This window comes from Protomyctophum bolini (genome assembly GCF_963924005.1).
Source record: "Protomyctophum bolini genome assembly, chromosome: 5".
Classification (NCBI taxonomy): domain Eukaryota; kingdom Metazoa; phylum Chordata; class Actinopteri; order Myctophiformes; family Myctophidae; genus Protomyctophum; species Protomyctophum bolini.
In genome coordinates this window covers 306,580-333,240 of record NC_137866.1, presented here as the reverse complement: position 1 = coordinate 333,240, position 26,661 = coordinate 306,580, and the positions used below count along the sequence as shown (strand labels likewise).

The 26,661-nt window shown below is 41.9% G+C and overlaps 1 protein-coding gene across 2 annotated transcripts in view; it reads left to right on the top strand.

Moving 5' to 3' along the window:
- qars1 (glutaminyl-tRNA synthetase 1) overlaps positions 1-26,661 on the top strand; it is a 34,044-nt gene continuing 7,383 nt past the window's right edge. The window contains exons 1-20 of one of the 2 annotated variants that reach the window (XM_080764441.1): positions 1-112; positions 5,568-5,715; positions 7,768-7,880; positions 8,636-8,711; positions 9,255-9,319; positions 10,688-10,741; positions 11,153-11,210; positions 13,767-13,838; positions 13,989-14,074; positions 14,479-14,565; positions 14,681-14,780; positions 17,031-17,109; positions 19,606-19,845; positions 21,949-22,041; positions 23,233-23,288; positions 24,033-24,114; positions 24,615-24,702; positions 25,019-25,165; positions 25,667-25,768; positions 26,314-26,406. In XM_080764441.1, the coding sequence (XP_080620567.1) occupies positions 2-112; positions 5,568-5,715; positions 7,768-7,880; positions 8,636-8,711; positions 9,255-9,319; positions 10,688-10,741; positions 11,153-11,210; positions 13,767-13,838; positions 13,989-14,074; positions 14,479-14,565; positions 14,681-14,780; positions 17,031-17,109; positions 19,606-19,845; positions 21,949-22,041; positions 23,233-23,288; positions 24,033-24,114; positions 24,615-24,702; positions 25,019-25,165; positions 25,667-25,768; positions 26,314-26,406 (1,950 nt within the window). In that variant the 5' untranslated portion in view covers position 1. Of the gene's footprint in view, positions 113-5,567; positions 5,716-7,767; positions 7,881-8,635; positions 8,712-9,254; positions 9,320-10,687; positions 10,742-11,152; positions 11,211-13,766; positions 13,839-13,988; positions 14,075-14,478; positions 14,566-14,680; positions 14,781-17,030; positions 17,110-19,605; positions 19,846-21,948; positions 22,042-23,232; positions 23,289-23,976; positions 24,115-24,614; positions 24,703-25,018; positions 25,166-25,666; positions 25,769-26,313; positions 26,407-26,661 lie in introns of both variants that reach the window. The other variant, XM_080764440.1, reaches the window with a different exon arrangement.

Genomic DNA, 26,661 nt, shown 5'->3' with positions numbered 1-26,661 from the left:
CATGGCGGACAGTGTGATCCTCTTCATGTCCATCGGACTGAGCGAGCAGAAAGCTAAAGAAACTGCAAAGAACGAGGCTCTGAGCAACACCCTGAGGGACGCCATCATACAGGTACAATACATATACATTTATATGATACAACTAATGTAGTTTATACTGGTTTTACTGTACATTTATAGACATCTGATGAGCTGAGGTTCCTCAAACTAACCCCACCATGCTATCCACATGTTACTGTTCATTCATGTTATATACCTGTTTATAAACAAATATAACATTTATAAAACTAGTTTAGTTAAAGCTAGTGAGGTGTCTCTAACCAACCCTACCATGCTATCCACATGTTACTGTTATACATGTTAATAAGAAATATAGGCTATCATTTATAAAACTACTAGTTTAGTTAAAGCTAGTGTGTTGACTGAGGGTCTCAGTAACCATGTTAACGAAGCTGTGGACCAGAGATAGTTGCTTCCACATGTTATTCTGTTATACCGGTATGTTAATAATATATAACAAATGTATCATTTATAAAACTAGTTTAGTTAAAATAGTGTTACTGTAACTGCTATGGACCAGAGATAGTTGCTTCCACATGTTACTGTTAGTGTTAATTCATGTTATATATCTGTTTATAAACAAATATATCATTTATAAAACTAGTTTAGTTAAAATAGTGTTACTGTAACTTAACTCTGGTCCATAGCTCGTAGAAGCAGTAGAAGGTTATGAATCAGAGCTAACTGTAACTATGCTATGGACCAGAGATAGTTGCTTCATCTCAACTTACTTTATTATTCTGATGGTCTGACATTTTATTAATATTATATGAACATATAAGCACATTGTCTAGTTGACATTTAAGGCATCAGTATTATTGACATCTTAATGATCATACCTAGTGACATCATGTACATGACATCATGTTCTGTATGAAATAAAATAGATTAATTCATGTAAGGAGACTCTAGACTAGTCCAAGCTATGTAACATTACAGGTACTTTGGTAAATAATGCCATTAAAGCCGGGGACCCCCAGGGGTCCTTGAGTGAGTTCCAGGGGGTCCCCAGTTAAATGATAGTTTGGAACCAAATGGACCCTTATGGGTCTGTAACTCTGAGAGTGTAACACATGGAACCAAATGAACCCTTATGGGTCTGTAACTCTGAGAGTGTAACACATGGAACCAAATGAACCCTTATGGGTCTGTAACTCTGAGAGTGTACAAATAGAACCAAATGGACCCTTATGGGTCTGTAACTCTGAGAGTGTAACACATGGAACCAAATGGACCCTTATGGGTCTGTAACTCTGAGAGTGTAACACATGGAACCAAATGGACCCTTATGGGTCTCTAACTCTGAGAGTGTAACACATGGAACCAAATGGACCCTTATGGGTCTGTAACTCTGAGAGTGTACAAATAGAACCAAATGGACCCTTACGGGTCTGTAACTCTGAGAGTGTAACACATGGAACCAAATGGACCCTTATGGGTCTGTAACTCTGAGAGTGTAACACATGGAACCAAATGGACCCTTAGGGGTCTGTAACTCTGAGAGTATAACACATGGAACCAAATGGACCCTTAGGGGTCTGTAACTCTGAGAGTATAACCCATGGAACCAAATGGACCCTTAGGGGTCTGTAACTCTGAGAGTATAACCCATGGAACCAAATGGACCCTTAGGGGTCTGTAACTCTGAGAGTGTACACATGGAACCAAATGGACCCTTATGGGTCTGTAACTCTGAGAGTGTACACATGGAACCAAATGGACCCTTATGGGTCTGTAACTCTGAGAGTGTACAAATAGAACCAAATGGACCCTTAGGGGTCTGTAACTCTGAGAGTGTAACACATGGAACCAAATGGACCCTTATGGGTCTGTAACTCTGAGAGTGTACACATGGAACCAAATGGACCCTTAGGGGTCTGTAACTCTGAGAGTATAACACATGGAACCAAATGGACCCTTAGGGGTCTGTAACTCTGAGAGTATAACACATGGAACCAAATGGACCCTTAGGGGTCTGTAACTCTGAGAGTGTACACATGGAACCAAATGGACCCTTAGGGGTCTGTAACTCTGAGAGTATAACACATGGAACCAAATGGACCCTTAGGGGTCTGTAACTCTGAGAGTGTACACATGGAACCAAATGGACCCTTAGGGGTCTGTAACTCTGAGAGTATAACACATGGAACCAAATGGACCCTTAGGGGTCTGTAACTCTGAGAGTGTAACACATGGAACCAAATGGACCCTTATGGGTCTGTAACTCTGAGAGTGTAACACATGGAACCAAATGGACCCTTAGGGGTCTGTAACTCTGAGAGTGTACACATGGAACCAAATGGACCCTTATGGGTCTGTAACTCTGAGAGTGTACACATGGAACCAAATGGACCTGTTACACTCAGATATAGAAATGCCATTGAATGGGGGACGGGGGTCCGACTCCGTAGACTAACGCATGTCAAACTGGGGGTCCTTGACATAAAAATGGTTTCAAATCACTGCTAGAGGCCCAGGCGGTGGCGTAACCGTCTGGTAATCCAGTCGCAGTGTGCCGCGGGTTCGACTCCCGAGCCCGACACGGCCTTTACTGCATGTCTTCCCCCCCCCATCTCTCTCGCGTTTCCTGTCAGCCTACTGTCTGTCCCTTCAAAATACCAATAAAAGGCGTAAGCCACAAAAAAATATCTTAAAAAAAAAGAAGAAATCACTGCTAGAGTCGTAAACATCTTCTCTTATGGGGGGGTCCCTGCAATGGCCTGCATGACATATATATTTTCTAATGGGGGGTCCGCCGGGCGCGGGTTAATGAGTGTCAATTTGGGGGTCTGTCTGTCTGTCTGTCTGTCTGTCTGTCTGTCTGTCTGTCTGTCTGTCTGTCTGTCTGTCTGTCTGTCCGTCTGTGTCCCTAATGTTAATGCATCCCATAATATTCATTAACAATCCTCTAACATTAAAGGCATGATAGTACACGTCACTTTACCCTGTGTTTACGTAACAAAACGCACAGTTCTTTATTGTATCTATAGCGTAGCAGCAGTTATCTAATCAGTCACTGGTGGTGGCCATAGTACATAGCATAGTAGTATATATGTATAGTTCATATGTATAGTTTCATTATATAGATATTCCACTGTTACTTTCTTAGCTTACGCATGTTTCTTGATAAATGCTTTTATGTGATGTATTCCCATGCTTTTGTTCTTGCTTAATGTAAGTCGCTCTGGATTAAGAGCGTCTGCTAAATGCCTAAATTGTAAATTGTAAATTGTGGTGGTGGTTTATTACCTGTTAAGGCTCATACATAGTCTGGATTTTCACCGGAGAGGTGGTCACCTCACCACCGGAGTGGTGGTCACCTCACCACCGGAGTGGTGGTCACCTCACCACCGGAGTGGTGGTCACCTCACCACCAGAGTGGTGGTCACCTCACCACCAAAAATCCAGACTATGAAGTATGAATAGGCCTTTAGCCGTTAGGGTTAGGGTTAGCTGTGATTTATTACCTGCTGAACAAACTCTTTGTTTTGGTTTCCTGGCTTCCAAAAAACGACAGTGAAAAACTGAAAACTGGATGATGTGTTTCTGTAGTTTGGTAAACGGCACCATGGCTTCAAAATGAAATGCATGCTATTGTTTAGTTATTTAACCCATTTTGGACTGAGGTCGATGAAAAAAAAGGTTTCTAAATCCTAACATTTTCCTGAAAAACGTATGTTTCTATGTCAGTTGGTGCTCAACCTTTTTCATGTCAAGGACCCCCAGAATTATCTCTATTGGGCCACGTTAAAAATGTTTGCTCTGAAATATATATTCAATGATTTGCGCAACATTTTAACGATCTTTCAAAAATAGCAGACCTACAAGCTCGTAGCGCGCCACTAAGAGCTTGTAGATCTGCTATTTTTCGTAGCGCGCCACTATGAGCTTGTAGATCTGCTATTTTTCAATAGCTAAATTATAAAATAATGTTTAAAACACCAAAATGGATTAAACACAGGGAAAGGTTGCATACTGTTCCTATTTCTACCATAACGTGGCTTCACTCATTTCTACTGTACATGCTGAGTACAGTAGTGCATCCCGTGGATGCAGAGGTCGTTGTTTTATTACTTTAAGTACTCGGCCGATACCGAGTACCAATACGAGTACTTTTAATTTTTGTTGAGTAACCACTTATTCTTTTATTTCACCCCCTTTTTCTCAGAGCTGCAGATGGATCTCCGATATACACTAGTCAGTTGTCATGTACTGTATGCTTGTAGATCTGCTGTTTTTGGTGATCTGCTGCAGTGTTGGGTCAGACTTGCTCCTGTTGCATTCGTTCAGCCTCGGGTCACCTACTCGGGTCAGAGTATGGGGGCCGGTTCAGAGCACGAGGACTTGAGGACCGAGTAGCCGGTACCAGGCCCGAGTAGCCGGTACCAGGACCGAGTAGCCGGTACCAGGACCGAGTAGCCGGTACCAGGACCGAGTAGCCGGTACCAGTGTCTGTATCGGAAACATCTCTAGAGAAAATGGCATGTACAGCATATGGCTGGGACAGTACTCTGAGTCTTCTGTATGTTAAGCCTTCTGCGAACGCCGCACGTCAAAACAGCCGCCTCCGTTATTTTCAATGAACCTATCCTCCCACACCGGCAGCGTCCGACGCGCGTTCACGCCTCGCCTGGCGCTCCGATACGCCACTGTTCTATTTTCCAGGCGTTGCCGTGCCGCGTCGCTGTGCACCTGGTGTGTGTTGGGCTTAACAGGGAAAAGGTGATTCCTCTTGCAATACCTGTATTACGGCATTCTCCTAGTCCTAGTCTATGTCCTAGTCTATGTCCTAGTCTATGTCCTAGTCTATGTCCTAGTCTATGTCCTAGTCTATGGCCAGTGAATAAATGGCTGCAACACACAACACAGGGGGAGTTATTCACATGGCTACAGTACATACTTAGTAGACTAATGCATGTCAAACTGGGGGTCCTTAAATTAAACAGGTTTGAGAATCACTGCTAGAGACGTAAAATAATTCTCTCATGGGGGTCCCTGGCATATCTTTTCACATGGGGGTCTGCAGACTAATAAGTGTTGATTTGGGGGTCCTTGACATGAACAAGTTTGCGAACCACTGCTCTAGTCTACACCATGGTTCTTATCTTATATTATGTTAACATTAGGACAGGTCCGTGGGTACTCTCCTCTACACCATGGTTAGGGTTATCTTATGTTAACATTATGTTGTCTCTCTCTAGGCTCAGAATGTCAGCGGACCAGAGCTGGACAGGGCCGTGGGGACTCTCCTCTACACCATGGTTAGGGTTATCTTATGTTAACATTATGTTGTCTCTCTCTAGGCTCAGAATGTCAGCGGACCAGAGCTGGACAGGGCCGTGGGGACTCTCCTCTACACCATGGTTAGGGTTATCTTATGTTAACATTATGTTGTCTCTCTCTAGGCTCAGAATGTCAGCGGACCAGAGCTGGACAGGGCCGTGGGGACTCTCCTCTACACCATGGTTAGGGTTATCTTATGTTAACATTATGTTGTCTCTCTCTAGGCTCAGAATGTCAGCGGACCAGAGCTGGACAGGGCCGTGGGGACTCTCCTCTACACCATGGCCTCTCGCCTCAAAGACACCAAGCGACTGGCCTTCCTGTCGGAAAACATTGCCCGACGCAGGATCACCACTGAACTGCAACTGGCAGGTAGGTCAGGTTTAGGGTTAACCCTAACCCAGGTAGGTCAGGTTTAGGGTTAACCCTAACCCAGGGGCCTATTTCACGAAACTTGGATTAGAGATTAAGCCGGGCTTTAACACATATCCTGGCTTAATATATCCTGGATCAGTGCTTAACCGGTTTCATGAAAGCTGGTTGATCTTGCCAGATTAACTTAACCAGTTAACCTGGATATGTTGAGGCTTGATTCGGTTTCATGAAAGTGATGCTACATTAGTTACCATGGAAACTTATGCTTTAGACTTAGCCTGCTCCGGACCAGGCTAACAGCAGGTTTAACCTAATCCTGATGTCTTTACTGTTCATTAAGCAGTCAAACTGATCACAAACCAATTATGTTTTCCAGATTTATTCAATTATTATGGGTTAATGTTGCCTTATTTGTATCGGTCTGCATTAAAGGACTAATTTAAGCACTATATAAAATCAAATAACCAAAATATATAGGCTGCACAACATCATGACAGCTTGTGAGCTTGTAGATCAGCTGCTTTTGGTGAATGTTTCCCATGAATAGGTTTGCTGTCGTGCAAGTGCACGGTTAAGAATAATTATATTATATTATTATTCTTTTTAAAAGTGAAAACTACTAAATATTACCATTACTCATTGTTTTACAACATATTGTAACGTTTCACCCACTACTAGTCCTACATACTTACACCTAGAAACCCCATTCAAACCTATTTAGGTTCATCCTACGGTGGACATGTGTGCCTGAAAAGGAATCTTTGAAATGTTTCATAGTTTTAGAAATATAGTGCTTTCAAATTTGAGACATTTATAGGCAGATAGTGGCACTTCAAAAGATAACTTTCACCTAGAAACTCCATTCACACTTTGTAAAATTCAGCTTACTGTGGAAACACATGCTGGAACTTTTTACTTTGAAATGTTTTGTAGTTTCTGAGTTATTTAACTTAAACGCCCAATGCATTCTCAATGGCAATAGCACAAACTTTGGCATGCTAAATGAACCCATGAACCTATGAACCTCACCAGTCTGGCCCCTGTCTGGAAAACAACCCCCTTCCCCAAAGGTAGCTCCCTCAGAGGAGGGAGTTATGGCCAAATATCACAATGTGACAATATCATTATGCTTACAATATTAAGAATTCTGTTTTAAGTTAATAGTAGTGGTAAAATGTAAACTATATTTTTGGGGTAGTTAATCATTCAGTCTATCCACTATTGAGAGTATGTTCTCTCTTTAATTACAGCAGCAGTATTTATTTTAGAAGCTTAAGTCCTTGTATCAGTAAGTCTTGAATAGATTAGTAAAGATAATGAGATATACAGAAGGGGGCTGTAATGCAACTATTAAGGATGCAAACTGCCTTAATACCCCATGAAGAAGAAGGATCAGTAAATCTTTGATCCACAGAAGGGGTCTAGAGACAAAAAGCCAGACTGTCTATTAAGCCAGGCTTGCTGATCCCGGCTCGCCAAATCCACCAATTCTGAGCCTCGCTTGGCTTTAGTGGAACGGAATAAACCAGGCTGTAAAGATCAGGATTTAAAAAGCCTGGCTTTGGCCTATATCCTGGATTAGTTAATCCAAGATTCGTGAAATAGGCCCCAGGTAGGTCAGGTTTAATAATAATAATAATAATAATAATAAAACTTTATTTGTATAGCACCTTTCATGACATGAAATGCAGCTCACAGTGCTTTAGAGAAAAATGGAGAATAAAAGAAAAGCAAGGCAACAACATTAAAAACAAGCAGTAATGCAATACAGTGAGGACATGCATAACAAAAATAAAAAATAAAAGATCAATTAAAAGCAATGTTGTAGAAGTGGGTCTTGAGCTGAGCTTTAAAAATGTCTACAGAGGCTGCCTGACGAAGGTACAGTGGGAGTTTGTTCCATGCCGACGGCCCGTAGAAGCAAAAAGCTGCTTCCCCGTATTTTTTAGTTGCCATTTTCTTTGGCGAAGCGAGCAGGCCAGCAGTGGAAGACCTTGCAGTCAGAACTACAGACTCACTCCCAATCTGTAATCACCCCCCCCCCCACAGCGGCGTTGGACTTCGTGAAGAACCACCACCCTCAGGATCCCATCCACCAGAGGGACTTTGAGACGGCGTGTGGAGTGGGCGTGGTCATCACACCAGAACAGATTGAAAACGCAGTGAGTGATCAATAATATTGTGTTCTGATCGGATCGATACTAAGAGGCACAAGCTGATTGGTTGTCTCCCGGTATGGAGCGTATGATTGGTTGTCTCCCGGTATGGAGCGTATGGACTGTCAATCAGATGATAATAATAGCACCTTTCATGACATTAAATGCAGCTCCAAGTGCTTTACAGAACAATGGAGAAAAAAAAGAGAAGCATAAACATTATAATAATAGCAGTGATGCAGTGAAGACATAAACATGGGAGGTTGTTAAACTACAGAGGCTGCCTGTCGAAGGTACAGTGGGAGTTTGTTAAACTACAGAGGCTGCCTGTCGAAGGTACAGTGGGAGTTTGTTAAACTACAGAGGCTGCCTGTCGAAGGTACAGTGGGAGTTTGTTAAACTACAGAGGCTGCCTGTCGAAGGTACAGTGGGAGTTTGATAAACTACAGAGGCTGCCTGTCGAAGGTACAGTGGGAGTTTGTTAAACTACAGAGGCTGCCTGTCGAAGGTACAGTGGGAGTTTGTCGAAGATGTGAACGAAGCCTTTTTTCCAATTTAACAAATTATACATTAATAATGAATTTATTTGTGAATTAAAAATGCGAAAACGCACCCTGGGCGCAAGTATTTTTCTTAATGAACGGCAATTAAAGATATTTATGGGGGGGGGGGGGGGGTAATATCTCACAACAGGTAAGGGCTAGTTATAAGAGTTGTGATTGGCCAGAATGTGATGATGCAATGATGATGGTGTCCACTAGGTGGAGACGGTGATTCAGAAACACAAGGAGCAGCTCTTAAAGGAACGGTACCGCTACAACATGGGCCTGCTCATGGGTAATATGACCTCTCACCTTTCACTATGACAGGGACCCGTCCCCCATCTTACAATATGTTGTTCCAGGGACCCCCATCTTACAATATGTTGTTCCAGGGACCCCCATCTGAAAATATGTTGTTCCAGGGACCCCCATCTGAAAATATGTTGTTCCAGGGACCCCCATCTGAAAATATGTTGTTCCAGGGACCCCCATCTTACAATATGTTGTTCCAGGGACCCCCATCTTACAATATGTTGTTCCAGGGACCCCCATCTGAAAATATGTTGTTCCAGGGACCCCCATCTGAAAATATGTTGTTCCAGGGACCCCCATCTGAAAATATGTTGTTCCAGGGACCGCCCCCATCTTACAATATATTGTTCCAGCCCCCCCAGGAGCAAAGATATGAGTTAAAAATGTTCACTTTGGAAGAATATATATTCAAAGATTTGCACAAGTTTTCACGATTTATCAAAAATAGCAGATCTACAAGTTGAAAAACCTGGACATAAACCTGTGTTCCTCCTTAGTGAAAGTTAACCCTTTGTGTTCCTTAAAGGGGAAGCGCGCGCCGGACTCAAATGGGCCGACGGGAAGATCATCAAGAACGAGGTGGACATTCAGGTGAGTTTAGAATAGAGCGCCCTCTACTGTCAGTAGAGGGCGCCATAGGGGGGTTTTAGATCTCTTCATATAAGAACTGTGTTTGAAAAACAAACCGATCACCCCGGCCTTTTCACTCATATAATAATAATAATAATAAAGCTTTATTTGTATAGCACCTTATAAGAACAAGTCACAAAGTGCTTTTACAGAGAGACGGATATAAAAACATAGCAAGGAGGCACACAATAGAAGAAAATACATGACAATAACAACAAGAAATCAATAAAATCACAAATCACATGGGTAGGGGATTGAATGCAGCTTTGTAGAAATGAGTTTTAAGGAGTGATTTAAAACGGGGCACAGACTCGGCAAGCCTGATCTCTAGGGGCAAGGCATTCAACTGAAGGTGGAAATGTACAAATATACCCAAAGAGTAACAAAATAAGCGTTCGAAACGAGTCAGACTACATTTCCGGGTAGGCGGGGTTGCTGTAGCTGCCTGTCGCACAACAGAAACTGTTAATTAGGTTTATTTTTATTTTTATTTATTGATATTCAATATACGTTAGTACGAGTCGAGTGACTCGCCAGCTGAGCTTACGTCAACGAGGAATCTCAGGAACGCAATGTGTCGACAGCTGGGCGTGACGTATATTAGCAGCGACATTGCCTTCATATGTAGTTTCAAGGCTTTTGCGGCCACATTAATTCCATTTTCTCCAGAAACTGGTTGTATCAAATATTAATGAACATCATTAACGACACACGGTTTATTTTTCAAACACAGTTCTTATATGAAGCGACCTAAAATCCCCCTATGGTGATTTCAATGCAAACTAGAACATACTTGCTTGTTGCACACTAGTAGGCCATAGATGGTAAAGAGTATGTAGTTGTAATTTGATTAGCAGTATACTGTGGTTACTTGGTGCCAAAAAGTGACAGCCGTCAACTATTCTTTTGTGTATGCAAATCTGTGCCTGGTTTGCTGGGACCAGATTACACATTTTTCTTACGTCATCGTTGAGAGCTGGGACCAGAGTACATGGTGTGTATATGTATGACTAGCTCTCAATGATGACGTAAGAGAAATGGTCATCTGTGTAATCTGGTCCCAGCAAACCAGGCACAGATTTGCTTACACAGAAAAGTGGTTGATGGCTGTCACGTTGAAGAGACCGGGCGAAATTATTACTTGCGCGCTCTGCTTGCGCAAGTAATAAAGAGCTTTATGGAAGTTATCATTAGTTTGTATGTGTATCTATAGCTGTCCAATGACAACAGCATGGCTTAATGTCTTAGAATACAGATTATAGCTGTCCATTGACAACAAATGTCTTGTGTTTGGGATGAATGGATGGATGTGTTGTGTTTGCCTCTCAGGTGTTGCACCTCCTGGGTCCAAAGACAGAGGCTGACCTTGAGAAGAAACCCAAGGTAGAAAATTATAATCTTTATTTGATCGTCGTGCGTGCGTGCGCGCGTGTGTGTGTGCGTGCGTGCGTGCGTGCGTGCGTCTGTGCGTGCGTGCGTGCGTGCGTGCGTGCGTGCGTGCGTGCGTACGTGCGTGCGTCTGTGCGTGCGTGCGTGCGTGCGTGCGTGTGTGCAGAGGGGACTAAACGTACGCATGTGCGTTGAGTCCCCTCTGCAGCTTGGCTGGGATAAAGCCTGAGTGTCGTTCAGTTCCACTTGTGTTTTGCATTCTCTCGTGTTGTATAATAAAAGATGACTGGTTGTTACGCTGTTGCCGTTACGCCGTGTGGGTGGGGGGGGGGGGGAAGCCCGGTATGTTTTGGTACGGCCCGCCACTGTGGTTCAGTGAAGGTAATAGTGATGTTCTTCATGCAGGTCCAGAAGAACAAAGCTCCTGACAGTGACGTGAAGAAAGAGGAGGAGGCCGTGAACGGTAAGGAGTTAAACATGTGGTCTATGTCCTTAGTTAAACTAACTGTTAGTTAACTGTTAGTCTCTGTCGGCTGGACTTTAACTGTTAGCACGAAGCCCACCAGAACCGTAGAAAACGTAGGGTTAAATTAGTACCCTAGCCTGCCAGAACCTGAGCCTACGTTTTCCAGGGTTTACATTCTTTAATCCATGTTTTTATCCGATCGAATCGTTAGCTACCTTTCGTTCGCACGCACATGCACTCTCGTTGGAGAACTCCGTCCCATTAAATAGTTCCGCCCAGGATGGAGATTAACTGTTGAAGTTAGTCTACAAGCTAAGTGTACATTTGAGCTTGCTTCAATGCTTTTGTGGGACACTGTAGTATGATGAAGTACGGCGTTAGTTGAGGACAGAAAACACAAATGTAAAATGTGCAGATGATGAGAGGATCTTTACCAAAGGCTGTGATGTTCAGGGGAGGTGAAAGACTGTATAATAGTGTACTATACATGCATTATTGCATTCAGTGATGTATACAGTGATGCATTATATCTAAATGCATATGAAGTTGTATGTATAGTTAGTTAGTTAGTTAGTATTACAAATGTATAACTGTAAAGGTGATCCCTGTGTTGTTCAGGGGAGGTGAAAGACTGTGTATATTAGGGCTGACTTTTATTTAACAATTAAACAGCGCCTGAAACAGGCATTACCTCTCCATCAAATAAAAATATATATAATCCAAACTCCTCTGTCAATTGTAAACGAACGGTAACATGAATGAACTCTTCAAGACGTGTCAGAAATAAAATCAACCACGGTTGATTTTATTGATCATAAAGTTAATGTGACTGTGAGTGTGTGTATGGGAAAAAATATATAAACTTCACAGATTATAGCTCACTTGGAATTATAACAATCTGTTGAGTATTGCCTGAATAATGCCACTAGTGAAATCCCATTTTTTTTATCGACATGCGATGCCGATGGATAAATCCCACATAGTTAAATTACCTCATAGTCATGCTGCATGAGCTGTTGGTCGATGAAGAATTATAATGCAAGGTTTGTCAATCATATTATGGTTTATGGTTGAAAGTAAACCATAATAAGTAAACTTTAAGAAGAGATCTGCAGACTGCAGTGCAGAGTGCATGAGAGCAGCTCCGCTTGCTAATTGAGTTGACATTTGCGCAACTTCACTGCATGGCATTACAGTAATTAGTTATTTGCCAGCACCTGCTCCAATATAGGACTAAATCAAACTGTATTTATATAGCACATTTAAAACAATAAAAGCTGACCAAAGTGCTGTAGGCCTACAGGCTGAAACAAGTGGAGCATCACCATCGGCGCACAAAAAAAAACATAATTAAAAGAAAAAAACACAGGCAAATAGTATAGGCTACATAATTACAATAATACGATCAGGTGCAATTAAATGCCAAAGAGAAAAGGTGTTTTGGTCTAGATCTGTATAGGAGCTGCTCTGCTGCATGGGAGTTCACAGTGATGGAACAGGTCAGTCTTCAGACAAGAAAAAAAAAAGATATCGCTGGCAACGGCAAAATCAATTCTCCGCATCGCCAAAATAAATCTATAGGCCTAGTTTCATTCGTGCCATTATACTCAGCCAATATGCACAACGCAGCGCATGAGATTGCAGATCTTTGAATTTTCGGTGCGCGCACTGAGCGCACTCACCATGTGAATCCAAGCAGGTCCTCACAAGTATAATGTACACCCCCAGGCTCCACAAGGTTCTCAGCGCAATGGCGCATCGATAAAAGTTGGGATTTTATAGTGGTATTATTCAGGCAATACTCAACAGATTGTTATAATTCCAAGTGATCTATAATCTGTGAAGTTTATATTTTCATTTGGGTGTAAGTAATGTTTTTATATGACTTATCAAACATGGTAGCCTATATTTAATGTCCACTGAGCTGTGGTGCATACGCTTGCCTACACTCTCTCAATTAGGGATTTTCCCAGCGGTCATTTTCACTCTCGTGTAGCCTACAACCTTTATTCAAATAGGGTATTTTAAAATGCAACCACACTTTCGATTTATTTTTCCTGGCTCCTGGGACTGCAGCTGCACTTGTTCAGTTGACTTCCTTGTTGTTAACACGGGAAAAGAGGAGGCGTTGTGAGGTGCTGCGAGGCGCAAGCATGGCTCGCGGACCAAATGGGGCCGCTTTTTTTTAATGACTATTCGATTCAAAATTAAAAAATCGATTCCCGTGTGTATCGATTGAACGTCGATTAATCAGCCCTGGGTCAGCCCTAGTGTATATGCAGTACACAGTGTACTATACACTAGTACACACATACAGTGATATATATGCATTAGAGTATAATGTATAACTGTAAAGGTGATCCCTGTGTTGTTCAGGGGAGGTGAAAGACTGTGTATGCAGTACACAGTGTACTATACACTACACACATGCAGTGATATATACACTACACACATACAGTGATATATACACTACACACATACAGTGATATATACACTACACACATACAGTGATATATAATGTATAACTATAAAGGTGATCCCTGTGTTGTTCAGGGGAGGTGAAAACTGAAGCCAAGTCTCTGATGGAGCAGCTGAGAGGAGAGGCTCTGAAGTTCCATAAACCAGGTGAACACTTTGATCATCAGTCTAAGAATATAGAACATATAAATAGTCCTCTATTGATATTACATGTTTCACCTAAGACCTTGGAGTGCCTTGGATTCTTTTCTTTTCAAAGTCTGCAGGTTTAATAATGTAGTTTTATCGTGTCTTTAGGAGAGAACTATAAGACGGAGGGCTACGTGGTCACAGCCAACACCATGGACCTTCTGAAGAAACACCTGGAGATCACAGGAGAACAGGTATGGAACACACCTGGACATCACAGGAGAACAGGTATGGAACACACCTGGACATCACAGGTGTGAAATGGATGCTAGGTTTAGGTTTCAGAATATGGATTTTATTTACTTTATTTGGGACAATGCTCATTAATCAACATTTCAGTTTTCACTTCTGTGTAAATGTGCCAGAGTTAGCCATAAGCTAATTTACAACTGTAGTCCCTGAGAAGGCTCTTAAAATGGCACATACAGTACAATACAGTACAATACAACAACAATAAAACATTGCACAGGGACAAAAACACGTACAGTACAGTACAGTACAGTACAGTACAAATCAGAATATGGATGCTAGGTTCATGTTGTGACGTTATTGTTCAAATGAACAGGGTTTGAATTAAATAGTCTCCATTGTGTTTTAGATCCGAACCCGCTTCCCTCCAGAGCCCAACGGCATCCTGCACATCGGACACGCCAAGGCCATCAACTTCAACTTTGGTTATGCTAAGGTACGGATACCTTATCCATACCTTATATCGGTTATGCTAAGGTACGCTAGCATCCTACGTTTATACCTTATTGATATAAATGTATACCTTCTTGGTATAAATGCTCCCCCCGCAGGCCAACAGCGGTATTTGTTTCCTGAGGTACGACGACACAAACCCAGAGAAAGAGGAAGAGAAATATTTCACAGGAATCAAAAACATGGTGGAGTGGCTGGGTGAGTTACCATGACAACTGTTACTATGACAACAACAACAATAATACATGGTGGAGTGGCTGGGTGGGTTACCATGACAACTGTTACTATGACAACAACAACAATAATACATGGTGGAGTGGCTGGGTGGGTTACCATGACAACCATACTGTTACTATGACAACAACAACAATAATACATGGTGGAGTGGCTGGGTGGGTTACCATGACAACCTTACTGTTACTATGACAACAACAATAATACATGGTGGAGTGGCTGGGTGGGTTACCATGACAACCATACTGTTACTATGACAACAATAATACATGGTGGAGTGGCTGGGTGGGTTACCATGACAACCTTACTGTTACTATGACAACAACCACAATAATACATGGTGGAGTGGCTGGGTGGGTTACCATGACAACTGTTACTATGACAACAACCACAATAATACATGGTGGAGTGGCTGGGTGGGTTACCATGACAACTGTTACTATGACAACAACAACAATAATACATGGTGGAGTGGCTGGGTGGGTTACCATGACAACCTTACTGTTACTATGACAACAACAATAATACATGGTGGAGTGGCTGGGTGGGTTACCATGACAACCTTACTGTTACTATGACAACAACAACAATAATACATGGTGGAGTGGCTGGGTGGGTTACCATGACAACTGTTACTATGACAACAACAACAATAATACATGGTGGAGTGGCTGGGTGGGTTACCATGACAACTGTTACTATGACAACAACAACAATAATACATGGTGGAGTGGCTGGGTGGGTTACCATTAGGGTTGGGATTCGTTAGGATTTTAACGGTTCCGGATCCTTCCCGGATCCCTCTTAACGGTTCCGGTTCCTAACGGTTCCCTTAACGGATCCTAATATTATTATTTTCCCCTTTTTTCTGACATAGATTATGCTTATATTATAACTAACCTAACCAAGTACATAATAAACACAAATTCATTAATTCAATTATTGAAAATGCACTTTACAATTATGAGGTGGCACTGTTATTTAAACTTCACCACCAGCACCAGCAGCAGCTAGCCACCACAACAATATCATTGTTGCAATTTGTACTGTATATTAAATATACAGTACAGAGTACACAATAATGATATTGTTGTAGTGACAAATGTTGTCTATAATGTTCAAATTAATTTAATATGAATACCCTAATGGAACAAGCCATAGTGCTTTCTTGGATTATAGCAGACCTTCTATTGAAGTGTAGGCTACGTTCCTGTGCTTTTTCTCCGCAAATTGTTTATAAAGTAATCAATCTATGGCGGTATATGCACCTAAAGTTAAACGCTGGGCTCTCAACAGCCACACGATTAATTTATAGCCAAATCAAAAGCAGTTGAGTTGCATAAGTTGTAAAAGTAAGTGCAGACAAATTGATTTGGCTCTATAGTTAACGTGATTCATAAAATACAGTTGTACAATACGCCTAATGAAAAGCTCTGTAGACGTTAGTAGTTTTTATTTTCCATTACGTTACTAGCCTGGGGAAAGTAAACCAGCCTTGCATCAGATCGTCCCCCGCCGGCTGTGGTGGAGCTGCGGGGAGAGCGGGCACGGCTTTCCGCATGGCTCTCAAACGCGATGTGTAGGCATATTGATTTTGAGATGTTTCCTCAATGTGGACGTGGTACAAGTTGCAACAACCTTTGCTGGCAACTATCACATTTATTGCACTTTGCGTGCTCACTGCTCAGCCTCAGTCATGACTCATTTCCCTCTCTGTTAACCACACTTTGGCGACATACTGTCCCACTCGCTCCACAGTGGTCGCTGAATGCACAGAACAGTGGGCGAATCCCAACCCTAGTTACCATGACAACCATACTGTTACTATGACAACAACAACAATAATACATGGTGGAGTGGCTGGGTGGGTTACCATGACAGATAGGGTCCAAGGGTTAGGGGCTAGCTGTACACAGACAGACGGACACACACACACACACACACACACACACACACACACACACACACACACACACACACACACACACACACACACACACGCGCGGACGGAGTGCAAAGCATGCTATGGGGAGACAATAATAATTCTGCTTTGTGTCATACAGGCTATGAACCTCATGCTATCACCCATGTATTATAATAATAATAATAATAATAATTATGTGTCATACAGGCTATGAACCTCATGCTATCACCCATGTATTATAATAATAATAATAATAATAATAATAATAATAATAATTATGTGTCATACAGGCTATGAACCTCATGCTATCACCCATGCGTCAGACAACTTCCAGCAGCTGTATGACCTGGCTGTGGATCTGATTCGCAGGTGAGTTAAAGTTAATGTTATGTTGAGGTTAAGTTTAGGCTTATCAGCTGTATGACCTCCAGGTAAGATAAGGTCTTAATCTTTTTTTATTTGCATTTTTATTAGGTCATATTATTGGGCTTGTTTTGGCTTGTTTTTGGAGGTGGGTTGGCTTATTTCTCTCGCCAGAGTTGGCAACAATAGATACGACGATTATCTATTTCTTATTATCTATTATTTATTTAGAGCACTGGTTCCCAAAGCTTTTTCACGTCAAGGACCTCCAGATTGACCCTCATTATAGGACCCTGCTTAAAGAGATATTCACTCATTAGCCCCGCTTAAAGAGATATTCACTCATTAGCCCTGCTTAAAGAGATATTCACTCATTAGGCCTGCTTAAAGAGATATTCACTCATTAGCCCCGCTTAAAGAGATATTCACTCATTAGCCCCGCTTAAAGAGATATTCACTCATTAGCCCGCTTAAAGAGATATTCAGTCATTAGCCCCGCTTAAAGAGATATTCACTCATTAGCCCCGCTTAAAGAGATATTCACTCATTAGCCCCGCTTAAAGAGATATTCACTCATTAGCCCCGCTTAAAGAGATATTCACTCATTAGCCCCGCTTAAAGAGATATTCACTCATTAGCCCCGTTTAAAGAGATATTCACTCATTAGCCCCGTTTAAAGAGATATTCACTCATTAGCCCCGTTTAAAGAGATATTCACTCATTAGCCCCGCTTAAAGAGATATTCACTCATTAGCCCCGTTTGAAGAGATATTCACTCATTAGCCCCGCTTAAAGAGATATTCACTCATTAGCCCCGCTTAAAGAGATATTCACTCATTAGCCCCGTTTAAAGAGATATTCACTCATTAGCCCCGTTTGAAGAGATATTCACTCATTAGCCCCGCTTAAAGAGATATTCACTCATTAGCCCCGCTTAAAGAGATATTCACTCATTAGCCCCGCTTAAAGAGATATTCACTCATTAGCCCCGTTTAAAGAGATATTCACTCATTAGCCCCGTTTGAAGAGATATTCACTCATTAGCCCCGCTTAAAGAGATATTCACTCATTAGCCCCGCTTAAAGAGATATTCACTCATTAGCCCCGCTTAAAGAGATATTCACTCATTAGCCCCGCTTAAAGAGATATTCACTCATTAGCCCCGTTTAAAGAGATATTCACTCATTAGCCCCGCTTAAAGAGATATTCACTCATTAGCCCCGCTTAAAGAGATATTCACTCATTAGCCCCGTTTGAAGAGATATTCACTCATTAGCCCCGCTTAAAGAGATATTCACTCATTAGCCCGCTTAAAGAGATATTCACTCATTAGCCCCGCTTAAAGAGATATTCACTCATTAGCCCCGTTTAAAGAGATATTCACTCATTAGCCCCGCTTGAAGAGATATTCACTCATTAGCCCCGCTTAAAGAGATATTCACTCATTAGCCCCGTTTGAAGAGATATTCACTCATTAGCCCCGTTTGAAGAGATATTCACTCATTAGCCCCGTTTGAAGAGATATTCACTCATTAGCCCCGCTTAAAGAGATATTCACTCATTAGCCCCGTTTGAAGAGATATTCACTCATTAGCCCCGCTTAAAGAGATATTCACTCATTAGCCCCGCTTAAAGAGATATTCACTCATTAGCCCCGTTTAAAGAGATATTCACTCATTAGCCCCGCTTAAAGAGATATTCACTCATTAGCCCCGTTTGAAGAGATATTCACTCATTAGCCCCGTTTGAAGAGATATTCACTCATTAGCCCCGCTTAAAGAGATATTCACTCATTAGCCCCGCTTAAAGAGATATTCACTCATTAGCCCCGTTTGAAGAGATATTCACTCATTAGCCCCGTTTGAAGAGATATTCACTCATTAGCCCCGCTTAAAGAGATATTCACTCATTAGCCCCGCTTAAAGAGATTCACTCATTAGGCCTGCTTGAAGAGATATTCACTCATTAGCCCCGCTTAAAGAGATTCACTCATTAGGCCTGCTTGAAGAGATATTCACTCATTAGCCCCGCTTAAAGAGATATTCACTCATTAGCCCCGTTTGAAGAGATATTCACTCATTAGCCCGCTTAAAGAGATTCACTCATTAGCCCCGTTTGAAGAGATATTCCAGGGACCCCCATTTGAAGAGATATTCCAGGGACCCCCATTTGAAGAGATATTCCATGGACCCCCATAAGAGAAGCTGTAATTCTCAACCCGTTTAATTTCAACACTCTCAGAGTTACAGACCTTGCCATAAGGGTCCATTTGGTTCCATTTGTACACTCTCAGAGTTACAGACCCATAAGTGTCCATTTGGTTCCATTTGTACACTCTCAGAGTTACAGACCCATAAGGTTCCATTTGCTTCCTAACTATCATTTAGCTGGGGACTCCCTCAAGGACCCCTGGGGGTCCACGGACCCCACTAGTAGAGCCGGTAACAGAGTAGTAGTATGATGTATCTGCTACTGTTGATGATTCGTCTCCGCCTCCTGCAGAGGCCACGCCTACGTGTGCCACCAGAGGGGGGAGGAGCTTAAGGGCCACAACGTGCCCCCGTCCCCATGGAGAGAGCGCCCCCTAGAGGAGTCCCTGGTGCTGTTCGACAGGATGAGACGAGGCCTGTTCGCCGAGGGAGAGGCAACGCTGAGGATGAAGATTGTGATGGAGGACGGGAAGATGGACCCTGTGGCTTATCGTATTAAATACACTGTCCATCACAGGACTGGAGACGCATGGTACGTTAATACTACAATACTATACAAGATGGACCCTGTGGCTTATCGTATTAAATACACTGTCCATCACAGGACTGGAGACGCATGGTACGTTAATACTACAATACTACTAACTATACTATACAAGATGGACCCTGTGGCTTATCGTATTAAATACACTGTCCATCACAGGACTGGAGACGCATGGTACGTTAATACTACAATACTACTAACTATACTATACAATAATATACAAGATGGACCCTGTGGCTTATCGTATTAAATACACTGTCCATCACAGGACTGGAGACGCATGGTACGTTAATACTACAATACTACTAACTATACAATACTATACAAGATGGACCCTGTGGCTTATCGTATTAAATACACTGTCCATCACAGGACTGGAGACGCATGGTACGTTAATACTACAATACTACTAACTATACTATACAATAATATACAAGATGGACCCTGTGGCTTATCGTATTAAATACACTGTCCATCACAGGACTGGAGACGCATGGTACGTTAATACTACAATACTACTAACTATACTATACAAGATGGACCCTGTGGCTTATCGTATTAAATACACTGTCCATCACAGGACTGGAGACGCATGGTACGTTAATACTACAATACTACTAACTATACAATACTATACAAGATGAACCCTGTGGCTTATCGTATTAAATATAATGTTCACCACCGTACTCGTGACGCATGGTACATTAATACTACTACTACTACTACAAAAACTCGCACTTCCTCGATAGTGCGAGAACAATACTACACAATACTGTACAAGATGGACCATGTGGCGTACCGTACACATTTAGTAGTAGTGCACTACACGTTTAACACAATTTTCGCTAATCCTTTCAATCCTCCACAACAGAGAAAGGCTAATGTGATGAAGTCCATAATCTTCTCATTGTGGTTTTTAGAGTTGGCACAATCCATCCACGGGCCATTTATCTTTGTTCTCTTTTTCAAATGATGTTTCTAATAACTGATGCCTTTTTCTTTGCAGCCAACTACGGGTGTAACGATCTAGTAACTGCATTGAAATATCGATTTTAATAATCTGTATCGAATCGTTTTGCTATGCAAATAATGGTTTGTATCAATGCTACATTTTGCCGTTTTCTCGATTGTGCCGTTTTCTCGACTACACTCACTGTCTGTGATGGAGTATATATTGTAGATAGTATTTATAATAAAAATAATAATAATAATAAAACTTTATTTGTGCACCTTTAGAGCACCTTTTTATGACATGAAATGCAGCTCAAAGTGCTTTGCAGAACAATGGAGAATAAAAGAAAAGCAAGGCAACATTAACAACATTAAAAAACAAGCAGTAATGCAATACAGTGAGGACATGAATAACAAAAATAAAAAATAAAAGATAAATTAAAAGCAATGTTGTAGAAGTGGGTCTTGAGCTGAGCTTTAAAAATGTCTACAGAGGCTGCCTGACGAAGGTACAGTGGGAGCTTGTTCCATGCCGACGGCCCGTAGAAGCAAAAAGACCTTAGGGGGGTGGTTTGGGACATATTTAGGCAGGCAGTCATGTAGGTAGGAAGGTGCGAGACCATTGAGAGCTTTATAGACAAGTAAAATAATTAAAAAATCATCCTGAAAACAACCGGAAGCCAGTGCAGTGATGCCAAAACTGGAGTAATATGTTCTCTCATCTTAGTTCTAGTTAAAACTCTGGCTGCTGCATTTTGGACAAGTTGTTATCTGTCAGTTGTTTTCTTAGGCAGTCCTGAAAAAAGTGCATTGCAGTAATCAAGCCGAGAAAAAACAAAGGCGTGGATTAGCGTTTTTGCATCGTCCAAAGACAAATAGGCTCTGATTCGTGCAATATTTCTAAGGTGAAAAAAGGCAATCTTGGTGACATGATTAATGTGTGAATTAAAATTCAATTCAGAATCAATAATAACCCCCAGGTTCTTTACTGTACTGTTACTTTCTACAGTCAGGTTACCAAGTCTGCTTATTATTGATTATTTCTGCTCACTAGAACCGATTATGAGAACTTCTGTCTTATCCTCATTTAGCTTGAGAAAGTAATGTACTATTTATAATGTATTTATAATGTATTTCCAGGTGTATCTACCCCACCTACGACTACACTCACTGTCTGTGTGACTCCATCGAGAACATCACTCACTCTCTGTGTACCAAAGAGTTCCAGGCCAGGTGAGCGCACACACACACACACACACACACACACACACACACTCACACACACACACACACACACACACACACACACACACACACAAACACACACACACACACACACACACACACACACACACACACACACACAAACACTCGCACACACACACACACACACACACACACACACACACACACACACACACACACACACACACACACACACACACACACAGTACACCAAAGAGTTACAGGTGGTTAAATGGAGGTGCTGGAGGTGATGAATGAAGGTAGTTGGTTGTTCTGTACTTTCACTCCCAGACGGTTGTCATACTTCTGGCTGTGTAATGTTCTGGTTGTGTTCTGTCCGGTCCAGTAATGTGTCTCTCTGTAGGAGGTCGTCATACTTCTGGCTGTGTAATGTTCTGGTCGTGTTCTGTCCGGTCCAGTAACGTGTGTCTCTCTGTAGGAGGTCAGTGTAATGTTCTGGTCGTGTACTGTCCGGTCCAGTAATGTGTTTCTCTGTAGGAGGTCAGTGTAATGTTCTGGTCGTGTACTGTCCGGTCCAGTAACGTGTGTCTCTCTGTAGGAGGTCAGTGTAATGTTCTGGTCGTGTACTGTCCGGTCCAGTAACGTGTGTCTCTCTGTAGGAGGTCAGTGTAATGTTCTGGTCGTGTACTGTCCGGTCCAGTAACGTGTGTCTCTCTGTAGGAGGTCAGTGTAATGTTCTGGTCGTGTACTGTCCGGTCCAGTAACGTGTGTCTCTCTGTAGGAGGTCAGTGTAATGTTCTGGTTGTGTACTGTCCGGTCCAGTAACGTGTGTCTCTCTGTAGGAGGTCAGTGTAATGTTCTGGTCGTGTACTGTCCGGTCCAGTAACGTGTGTCTCTCTGTAGGAGGTCAGTGTAATGTTCTGGTCGTGTACTGTCCGGTCCAGTAACGTGTGTCTCTCTGTAGGAGGTCAGTGTAATGTTCTGGTCGTGTACTGTCCGGTCCAGTAACGTGTGTCTCTCTGTAGGAGGTCAGTGTAATGTTCTGGTTGTGTTCTGTCCGGTCCAGTAATGTGTCTCTCTGTAGGAGGTCGTCATACTTCTGGCTGTGTAATGTTCTGGTCGTGTTCTGTCCGGTCCAGTAACGTGTGTCTCTCTGTAGGAGGTCAGTGTAATGTTCTGGTTGTGTTCTGTCCGGTCCAGTAATGTGTTTCTCTGTAGGAGGTCGTCATACTTCTGGCTGTGTAATGTTCTGGTCGTGTACTGTCCGGTCCAGTAACGTGTGTCTCTCTGTAGGAGGTCAGTGTAATGTTCTGGTCGTGTACTGTCCGGTCCAGTAACGTGTGTCTCTCTGTAGGAGGTCAGTGTAATGTTCTGGTCGTGTACTGTCCGGTCCAGTAACGTGTGTCTCTCTGTAGGAGGTCAGTGTAATGTTCTGGTCGTGTACTGTCCGTTCCAGTAATGTGTCTCTCTGTAGGAGGTCAGTGTAATGTTCTGGTCGTGTACTGTCCGGTCCAGTAACGTGTGTCTCTCTGTAGGAGGTCAGTGTAATGTTCTGGTCGTGTACTGTCCGGTCCAGTAACGTGTGTCTCTCTGTAGGAGGTCAGTGTAATGTTCTGGTCGTGTACTGTCCGGTCCAGTAACGTGTGTCTCTCTGTAGGAGGTCAGTGTAATGTTCTGGTCGTGTTCTGTCCGGTCCAGTAACGTGTGTCTCTCTGTAGGAGGTCAGTGTAATGTTCTGGTCGTGTACTGTCCGGTCCAGTAAAGTGTGTCTCTCTGTAGGAGGTCAGTGTAATGTTCTGGTCGTGTTCTGTCCGGTCCAGTAACGTGTGTCTCTCTGTAGGAGGTCAGTGTAATGTTCTGGTCATGTACTGTCCGGTCCAGTAACGTGTGTCTCTCTGTAGGAGGTCAGTGTAATGTTCTGGTCGTGTACTGTCCGGTCCAGTAAAGTGTGTCTCTCTGTAGGAGGTCGTCATACTACTGGCTCTGCAACGCTCTAGACGTGTACTGTCCTGTCCAGTGGGAGTACGGCCGTCTGAACCTCACCTACACCGTGGTCTCCAAGAGGAAGATCATCAGGCTGGTGGAGACGGGAGTGGTCAGGTAAAAGGGGGAGTGGTCAGGTAAAAGGGGGAGTGGTCATTGGTATTTGAATGGTTCCAGAGGCTGTTCTTTATTATTAATTATATTGTATTTTAATGGTTCTCTATTGTTATTAATTATATTGTATTTTAATGGTTCTCTATTATTATTAATTATATTGTATTTTAATGGTTCTCTATTATTATTAATTATATTGTATTTTAATGGTTCTCTATTATTATTAATTATATTGTATTTAATGGTTCTCTATTGTTATTAATTATATTGTATTTTAATGGTTCTCTATTGTTATTAATTATATTGTATTTTAATGGTTCTCTATTGTTATTAATTATATTGTATTTTAATGGTTCTCTATTGTTATTAATTATATTGTATTTTTAATGGTTCTCTATTGTTATTAATTATATTGTATTTAATGGTTCTCTATTGTTATTAATTATATTGTATTTTAATGGTTCTCTATTGTTATTAATTATACTGTATTTTAATGGTTCCAGAGACTGGGATGATCCTCGTCTGTTCACTCTGACTGCACTCAGGAGGAGAGGATTTCCTGCCAAGGCCATCAACGCCTTCTGTGCACGGGTAGGATTACTATCAACTCCTTCTGTGCACGGGTAGGATTACTATCAACTCCTTCTGTGCACGGGTAGGATTACTATCAACTCCTTCTGTGCACAGGTAGGGTTACCCGTAGATCTACCCTTCCTGAACTAAAGACAAACATTAAACCTGTTTATAGGAGGGGCTGGCACCCTTCAAAAATAGTTAATATTTTTATCCCAAAGTATCTAAAACATTGTCGTGGCGCTGACATTGACCTCAGGAAGAATTGAGTTGCTTTTGTGTTTGTCGTTCATATGAAGAGTTGAATCAAATCATAAAGTTTTATTTGTTTCAGGTGGGAGTGACCGTTGCCCAGGTGACCATGGAGCCTCACCTGCTGGACTCCATCGTTAGAGACGACCTGAACGAGTCTGCTCCTCGAGTTATGGCCGTCCTGGACCCTCTCAGAGTGACCATAACCAACCTGCCTCTGGACGCTAAGGTACTCCCTTCTGGCTCCAAAACTGTGGAATGCACTTCCCATTGCAGTCAGAACTGCAGCATCACTCCCAATCTTCCGCCGTAGTCTGAAAACCCACCTTTTCAGACTCCATCATGGCCCATAGCACTTACCCCACCCCCTTAGATAGCAATTCTGTAGACTTAGATAGCATTTGATACAGACTTATAGCATGTTATGTAGACAGCATAAGTGCATTGTATGTAGTCATAGCACGTCATAGTACATATGTGTAGCATAGTAGTATAGATGTATAGCTTATATGTATAGTTTCATTATAGATATTCCACTGTTACTTTCTTAGCTTACGCATGTTTCATGATAAATGTCTTTATGTGATGTATTCCCATGCTTTTTTGTTCTTGCTTAATGTAAGTCGCTCTGGATTAAGAGCGTCTGCTAAATGCCTAAATTGTCTAAATTGTAATTGTACCATGAGTGACCGTGACATAGTGACCATAAGTGACCTTATCTCGTGTCCAGGCGGAGGTCAGCGTTCCAGACTTCCCTGCTAACGAGGCCAGAGGTTTCCACCTGGTTCCTTTCACTCAGACCATCTACATCGAACACACCGACTTCAGAGAGGTTACTGTTGTTATTATTATTATTACTATTATTATTATTATTAACAGTGACTTCAGAGAGGTTACTATTATTATTATTATTAACAGTGACTTCAGAGAGGTTACTGTTATTACTATTATTATTATTATTATTATTATTATTAATAGTGACTTCAGAGAGGTTACTGTTATTACTATTATTATTATTATTATTATTAACAGTGACTTCAGAGAGGTTACTGTTATTATTATTATTAACAGTGACTTCAGAGAGGTACAGTATCTATATCTGAATATAAACTATCTACACTTTATTATTGGTAAGAAACCAAATGGATTAAATGAACATATCAGATTGTGCGGCCTTGGCTTCCTTATACTGTAGGTAACAGAAAAGAGGCTGACCCCAGATCAGATTATCATTATGTTAATCTTCTCTAGGTAACAGAAGGGCTACAAGAGACTGACCCCAGATCAGATTATCATTATGTTAATCTTCTAGGTAACAGAGAAGGGCTACAAGAAACTGACCCCAGATCAGATTATCATTATGTTAATCTTCTCTAGGTAACAGAGAAGGGCTACAAGAGACTGACCCCAGATCAGCCGGTGGGTCTGAGGCATGCTGGCTATGTCATCTCTGTGCAGAAGGTCATCAAGGTGAGAGTCTAACACTAACCCATAACACTAATAATAAACACTACACATTGCTCCAGACTGTATGACGGAAGCATTTATATTTGACTCATGATCAGAGCTTCCGTTGCTCCAGATTGTATGACGGAAGCATTTATATTTTACTCATGATCAGAGCTTCCGTTGCTCCAGATTGTATGACGGAAGCATTTATATTTTACTCATGATCAGAGCTTCCGTTGCTCCAGATTGTATGACGGAAGCATTTATATTTTACTC